The following is an 8220-nucleotide window of genomic DNA, read 5'->3' as shown; positions in this document are numbered from 1 at the left end:
TTATGGTAATTCTAATCTTCTTTGTTCTATTTTAATATCTTGTAGGTTAATATTATTATTGGTAGTTAATGTACTAAAATTTTTACATAGACCTTCACTGTTTTTGTTTCAGTAATTTTTCTTTAATTACAAAGTAATGCATATTTGCATTTTTAAAATAAGCAATACAAAAGTGTCTAAAGTAAACATGAAAGTCCCTTTTGTTCTAACCATTCATCCTCTACCCCTACCCTTATGGGGCAGCCACTGTAAACAGTTTCTTTGTAGCTTCCATATCTTTTTATGCTAACTCATATTGGGAATAGTTGAATATTTAGAGTTGTTGTATAAATAAAGTTATTAACATTGCATTTCTTTGGAAATATCTACAGCACATTTTTTCCTCTGGTTGATTCTAGCACCTTTCCTCCTTTTCTTTCCATGATTGTTACTGACACAGGATTGTAGTTAAGGAAATAATTCAACTAAGGGGTACATTTATATTCCCATTGAACAAATGCTTTGCCCTGGACCATCCAAGTTTCATTCTTAGGCCGAGAGTGGAAGCTCATGCTGTAATTGGGAAGCCAAGGTGGGTGGATCACTTGAGGTCAGGAGTTTGAGACCAGCCTGGCCAACATGGCTAAACACCGTCTCTACTAAAAATATAAGAAAAAAGTAGCCTAGCGTGGTAGAAATTGGAAAAAAAAGAAAAAGAAACAGTAAAAAAGATCAAAAGGCCAGATGCAGTGTCTCATACCTGTAATCCTGGCATGCTGCAAGGCTGAGGCAGGCGTATCACAAGGTCAGAAGATCGTGACCATCCTGGCCAACATGGTAAAACCCCATCTCTACGAAAAGTACAAAAATTAGCTGGGTATGGTGGCAGACGCCTGTAATCTCAGCAACTCAGGAGGCTGAGGCAGGAGAATTGCTTGAATCTGGGAAGCAGAGGTTGCAGTGAGCTGAGATCGTGCCATTGCACTCCAGCCTGGGTGAAGAGCAAGACTCCATCTCAGAAAAAAAAAAAAGAAACCCATGGTGGTGGATTAGCTTAAGGCCTGGTGTGAGGCAGTTGGATATTGAAATCTGTTAAGGCTGGGCAGAGACTTCAGAAATAGAGTGGGGAATTTCTTTTCTTTCTTTTTTTTTTTTTTAAAGATGGGGTTTCACCATGATGGCCAGGCTGGTCTTGAACTCCTGACCTCAGGTGATCCACCCACCTTGGCCTCCCAAAGTGCTGGGATTACAGGCGTGAGCCACCACGCCTGGCCCAGAGTGGGGAATTTCTGTTGCCTGGTGAGACAGAGGGAGACTTGATATGGGCCCACTGTGAGATAGACCTGATGGTCAGCTCTGCCTCATCTCTTAGGCTAACAGTGTAATAATCATTTGCTTCTCTCTCCCAACCTCCTCCATCTCCTAAGCTTTGTCAGTTTCTATTTCCAGAATATCCCTATTTAATTCTCAACTCAAATTCTGCCTTCTCCAAGCAGATCTCTAAGAAATTAGAAGGAAGTAGTTACTCCAATTAAACTCAGGTTTACCTTTCACTGTATTTTTTCAGACTTTGTACTTTAAATACTTATTAACATCTGCCCTGCAGTGCCTCCCTCACTAAGTATTAGCTCCTACGTATTAGGAATCCACAATACTTATGACAGTATTTTTTATGCTGTAAATTCTCAGTTAATATTACTGAAAGTCTTCATGCAGTGCAGTTGTAATACTCAATCCTTCATCCACTAGCCTTTTAGTTATTTTTGCATGTGTGTATAAGCTTCCTTATTATGTTTCAGTAGCCCTTATAAAATGATTGTAATTGTCATATGCCACTGTAAAAGTGAGGCACTTTTAGAACATTAAACTAGACATGTATCTCTGCAGTCTTTATATGCAATCTTTTTTGTAATATTGCAAGTTTTTGCTGCTTTTTTGAAATAATCAAATATGAAACAGGTAGTATAAGTTACAATCTAAGGCCAAGGCAAATTTGTTCATCCTATTAGTCATTTGGTTCATTCGAATGGCTGATAATAGAGTTGAGTGTGAGAATATAGTAAAAAGCAGGACTTTTCACTGGAGACTTTTTAAATGTCCTGGTAGCCCTGACAGTCTTTTCGTGCTGTTTTTAAGTGGGCAAATTGTACCTCACTTGTTGTAACTTGGAGACCGTCTTGAAGTACTTTAGGGTCTTATTTCGAGTCTTTTAGCCCTTTCTGTGAATTTCTGTCATCAAAAGAAGTAATGTTTCTATAGGTTTCACTAAAATAATACTAATTTGGAAATACTAATTATAAATTCTTTTCTATAGCCCAAAGCTAGTTATACTATATTTCCTATGAACTTTTTTTGTGGAATGCTTCAAGAGCTACAATATTCAGTCTCACTTACTTGATTTTATGTGAAGTCTTAGTTCTAATTGTATAAAGCAAATAAAGGTATGTTTTCTCAGCAGAGAAAAATCAAGCAGAATCATAATTACTTTGGCATGTAGCACAATGAAGAGGAGTCATCATTTTAGGGGATATTTTTTGTTTCTGTAATGAAATCAGCGAAGTTAAATGTGTATGTGTGTAGCAACATCCAATGGGCTATTTTACTCTGAGCGGGTAGTAAGTTTTCAGTTTGTTGATATGCAATAAACAGTTGAATTGTCTCTGTTAAATGTCACTAGTACTTCTCATTATTTTTAGAAGTCACAGGCTGTAACTGACAAGTCAGAATACAGAGATAACTTAGAATAACCCTGCTTTAGTATCAGCAAGTCTCCAGTTACGCTGCTTTACTGAGTGTTTTGTTAGACTATTTCTGGAGATTGGTTCAGTTATAAGCAAGCAGAGCTATCAGAAAATGCCAGGTTCACTGACCTGATTTCAGAGGCCATCTTTCCAAATCAAGTTTTCCTATTTCCAAATATGATGAAAATGTTTGCCAATTTTGTCAATTAATTGCATTATTTATGTTAATTCATTGTGGTATTATTTAGTTATTTATTTTAATTTTTTTTTCTTGAGCCGCTGATTTTACTATACATTTGGGCTACATTTTTCTTAAGAGAATCACCACAAAGTAATAATATAAATACCTTTTTTAATGTGAAAAGATATAAAATCTCTTTTAATAACTTCACTTATCCATCATATAATATCAAATATACCTGTAATCCCAAGTATGATCCTTTTGAGAAGGAAAGAAGTCAGATCAAATACATCATTAAGGAAAAATATGCACACTAAATAGACAACTCTACTGGAACAAAGACCATTATTTTGCATATTTTTTCATTCCCCAATTTCTGACAGGATTCTCAGAATTGTTTCTTAGTTAATGAATAGCAAATTGATTTATTGGTTAAATTAGCAACTATGGAGCTATCTAACAGTACAAAATAAATAAATAATTCACCAGAAACTAGCTCTAAGATATTAATTTTAATTACTTTGCAGCAACATAATTTAGTATCAAATGTTTCACAAGTACCCATTATAATTGCTAAACTGAAGTCACTATTATTTGTATCTGACCAGCTATACAAAACTGATCAGTTTTTCTCTTAACAAAAGGTAGTAAAAATTGCAAACAATAAAGAAGACACTACTCATTAAAAGTCACGTTTACTATTCTCTGAGTAGCTGAAAAGAAAGAAAGAAAGAAAAAAGTCATGTTTACTAATCTAGCACCATAAATCCAGTCTTAGAACCTCCTGTGCAGTTAGAAGGGGAATACAGGAAGAGGTGAATATGTTGGAAATGTAGGGTAGCTCTCAAATTGGGGTCCCATTTTGCTTGCTCTAAAGCAAAAAACGCAGGGTCTAGCAAAGAAGAGGAGCGCTGAGGCTGAAGATGAAAACAAAAGCTTTTGGTTCAGATGGTAAAGGAGGCCCTCAAGAGCAGTAGAATCAGTGTATCCCGAAGGCAGTGCTGGAGGCAGTCTCATGAACTAGGGGTTTTCTTCTTGGCATCCAAGTCCTTTTTAATTTCTTCAAGTTTTTTAGCCAGGATTTGGTATGTCATAGTTCTGAGCCAGATGCATTCCAACCACGTTGCCCAATGTAAATCCAAGCAGGAACTGGAGCGTGATGTCGGTGGTGAGGGCGAGGAGGGTGCGAAGGGCGGCTGCAGCTCCGCAGCCGGTCCCATTGTTGTATTTTTTAAAACTTTGTTCCTTATGTTTCTGTATTTTGTTTTGTTTTGTTTTGTTTTTTGAGATGGAGTTTCGCTCTTGTTACCCAGGCTGGAGTGCAATGGCGCCATCTCGGCTCACCGCAGCCTCCGTCTCCTGGGTTCAAGCAATTCTCCTGCCTCAGCCTCCTGAGTAGCTGGGACTACAGGCGCGCACCACTATGCCCAACTAATTTTTGTATTTTTAGTAGAGATGAGGGTTTCACTATGTTGACCAGGATGGTCTCGATCTCTTGACCTCCTGATCCGCCCGCCTCAGCCTCCCAAAGTGCTGGGATTGTAGTTGTGAGCCACCGCACCTGGCCTCTGTATTGTTTTTATTGAAAAGTCAGTAAAGAAAAGTAAATAGGGAATAGAGATGCTTACTTCTCAATAAGTGGACTTTGAAAGTGGTTTTTTTAATTAATATATTTCCATGTTCAGGGATTAGATTATGTAGTGCCAGTGAGGTACCTGAGGATTAGGAAAGAAGAGGCAAGTTAGATGAGACTGACGCACTACCTACTGTGCTAACGAGGCACCTGGGGAGCATGTTATAATTTAGGGTATGTGGGCTATCATTTTCATTAGATTACAGTTGCCAGGGTAAGCAGATCCTGGGGAAGAAAAAGGGTTTCTCCACCATCCATTCTGCTGAGGCTGCTCAATTCTCTCTCCACACAGCCCTAAACTCTTAAACCCAGAACTTTTAAATTCCTTAAATATATCTTACATACTTTTCCTTTCCCCCTTCACTTAAATTGACTAAAATTAACTGTTCAACATCTTCATCTTATGTTTCAGGTAGTGAACTGCTTAATAAATGTTGTCTGTCTACAGTTGTCAGCCAAAAGCCTCAGCTCATGTTGTATTCTTTTTGCCTGGCAAGTCAGGAGACCCTATTTGGAGATGATTCCACTTTCTTTTTCTTCTTTCAAAAAACACTAAAGCCTACAGAACCACATTTCAAAAATAGGAGCATTTATCTTGCTAATCTTTCCTTCTTGATAAAGGAAAGGAAAAAAGTGCATCGCAATACTGAAATTTAATCACTAGCCTAAAAGTCTTTGACAGTCTTCACAAAGACATTAAATTCTTTTTTCTATTTTTAGTAATTTTATCTGTATAACTGAAACACTGAGCATTTAAGCAGTTTCTTCTTCCTTCATTTCCAAATATAAGACAATTTTTTAAGAGAATATAGGCAGAGCTGAAGTGACCATTTGAGAATCATTTAGCTGGTAATTTCTTTAAAATAGTCTATAGCAAATGTATTAATTTTTTCAGATATCATTTTCAGATATCATTTCAGATACCAAATTCATTTTTTTGTAGAAATTAGTATAATAATTACCTTATGGTTATTTCAATGTGTTGATAATATTACACTTTCCCAGAGCCAGCAGGTATTCTCACAATGACTCATGGGGTCATTTTTAGTTTTTCCACTTGTATGATTGGACACTGCCTGGAATAGCATCCTGGAATAAGTGTCAGGAATATCTTCCTTTTGTGGTGGAGTTCTCACTGCCATGAAGGGCAGTATTTATACTGGGAAATGGAGATAACGGAAGATCCAGAGAACACAAATTGGCCCTGGGTCACATGACTAGGCTTCCTAACAGTGCTCCAGAAGGTATGCTCAGTTTCATAGAGCAATATGTGTTTTTTAGAAAAACTTGGAATCCTTTTGCTAATGTAGTAAATATTGGGGACAAGTTGAAATTTTGTATTTCCTAACGTCTTTTATTTATGCCTAGATGATGGACCATCTGGACTATGCAACAAATGAAGAAAACCCTGTGATGTCTGGTGAACAGATTGTCCAGCAGTAATAATTTGTGGAACTGCTATAATGTGTCACTGATTTTCTGCAAATAGACTTTGACTTTTTAAATTGACTTTTGAATTGACAATCTGAAAGAGTCTTCAATGATACGCTTGCAAATATATATTTTTATGAGCTGGTACTAACAGTTACATCATAAATAATTAAAATGCTTTGCTTTTAATATTAAAGTTGTGCCTTCACATTAAATAAAAGCATATAGTCTGTGTAGTTACCGAGATGTATTATATACAGTATATTTTTCTAAAAAAAAATTGCCTTGATCTACCCCTATACTTTTTTACTAAAATCTGTTTTTTTCAGCTCTAATGTTAGATAAAAGTATTACTATCAAAGTGAGTTTCTGAATGGGTTTTACTGTGAAGAATTATGCAAATTATTTCTGCTCTATAGAAATAACTAAGACCATGCAAGAAGGCATTTCAGCAATGAAAATTCACACCTTGTATCACTGCAGAGGTTAGAAATATGTAATTTTTGAAAAAATATAAGTGCATATTTTTGTAATATTTTTAAGCCCAATCTTTTCATAAACTTCAGAACTGAAAATTACTTCAGACTACATGTGTATCTTAAGAACATTTTTCCATGTATAGAGAAACATATAGAACAAGTCACTAAAATTAGGAGACAAACTGAAATCTAGTTTTCATTGATCTGCTGTTTTTTTGAAAATGTAGCTTAAATTTCAATATTAACATTTAGTTTCACTTTGGTATTTCTGATCTTTGAAATTTGGTTCTTTGATGTTAAGGTTTGGTTTCTTTTTAATTATTTTTCTTAAGAAATTATGTATTAATACATATGGCTCATTGTTGAGTACAACATTTCTAAAATTATCCCACATTCTTCCGCCCCACCCGTTATCTTTTTTTTTTTTTTTTTCCTGATTCCCTCCTCTTACCCCATAGGTAATGACTGTTAATCTTGGTGGAGGATGTACAAAGTGTGGTTCAGAGGAAAGAATTGGCAACAACAGCAAGAGACTTGGTGTTAGTCTCAGTTCCATTGCAACAACAAGGAAGAGTTGAGTAATTTGCCGCAGCTCAAGACACTGGTATCTCAGTTCTCTCATTGACAAAATGAGTAGGTTAGACCAGCTAATTACTCTGGTACCTTCCAACTTGAAAAAACTTTTTCCTCATTCTTTGATAATTTTCATATGTGGCCTGGACATTCTCCTGGGAGTCAGAGGTCAAATTATCTTTCCATTTTCTTTTATTTTATCTAAGAAATTCCAAAATGACAAGTGATAACAAAGGCAGCAGGATTTTTCATTTCTCTAAATAATGTATAAAATATGTGAACAGATCTATATCTTTCATCTAAGTCCAGTTCAACTTATTGAAAAATAAACCTAATGCCTCTTAAAATGGATTAGACCTTTGATGTTTGAACTAAATTTTGTGTTAGACACTTTATAAAACTTGTTTGCTTTTGCTGAATAAATTGCAAATAGAGAAGCTCCACGGACAATCAGTCCCTCTTTCTGCTTAATGCAGTTATGGGTCCTTTCATTTATGGCAAATGACCTACCTGACAGGAGTTAATTTTGCCTCCATTGTATCAAATTTGATTTTTTTTCCAAGGAATCTAATTTATTTGGCAGACTCTGAGAGAGAAGAACAGATTAAGTGCCACTTCCCCCGACCAGTGCCATTTTTAAACTCTTATTTTCATTTATAATATTCATAAAGTATTTGCCAAAATACGGCTTTTTTTGTAAAATTACCTGCACCCTCATCCCAGCTTTATGATATTTAAAAGCCTCAATCACATTTTATGAAGAATGTTAAAATTACTCGGTGTTTTTTTTTTTACTACATTGAAATAATTCCTCAAAATAATTTGGTTTCATCTAGCTGGAGTAGTAATTAATATTTTAACTTCATCATCTAGGTTTTGCTCCTCAATAGCATAGTAACTGGTGCATCCAGAAATCTGAAATCTGAGTTATTTGATACAAATTCGACTTTATCCAACCATTCGTTACTAAGGAGGTAAAATCTTGTTCTAATTTGCTATTAAAATCTTATTGGTTAAATAGAAATGAGAAAAAGTGTAATTACTTGAGTTTCTTCATCCTCAATTTCAACTTTATATTGTAATTAAATGTGTAGCAACCAAGCTGAAAATAGTGATTAAGAAATTAACATACAGAAATATTTTATTTGGGGACTCAAAATGAACAAAAGAGAGAGCGGATGAAATTTGACTTTTTTTTTTTTT

At 35.4% G+C, this 8220-nt stretch overlaps 1 protein-coding gene and 1 pseudogene across 2 annotated transcripts in view; one reads left to right on the top strand and one right to left on the bottom strand.

Annotated features, from left to right (window-relative positions):
- SPPL2A (signal peptide peptidase like 2A) overlaps nucleotides 1-8209 on the top strand; it is a 58209-nt gene extending 50000 nt beyond the window's left edge. The window contains exon 13 of the mRNA XM_037734666.1: nucleotides 5903-8209. Coding sequence (XP_037590594.1) covers nucleotides 5903-5977 — 75 coding nt within the window. The 3' untranslated portion in view covers nucleotides 5978-8209. The remainder of the gene's footprint in view (nucleotides 1-5902) is intronic.
- On the bottom strand, nucleotides 3637-4185 carry LOC108295585 (annotated as a pseudogene). The gene has a single exon (XR_001821455.2). The product of XR_001821455.2 is annotated as a short transmembrane mitochondrial protein 1-like (transcript).
- Nucleotides 8210-8220: the final 11 nt, after the last annotated feature.

Source organism: Cebus imitator, unplaced genomic scaffold (genome assembly GCF_001604975.1).
Source record: "Cebus imitator isolate Cc_AM_T3 unplaced genomic scaffold, Cebus_imitator-1.0 Scaffold651, whole genome shotgun sequence".
Classification (NCBI taxonomy): Eukaryota; Metazoa; Chordata; class Mammalia; order Primates; family Cebidae; genus Cebus; species Cebus imitator.
This window is presented reverse-complemented; position numbering and strand designations above follow the sequence as displayed.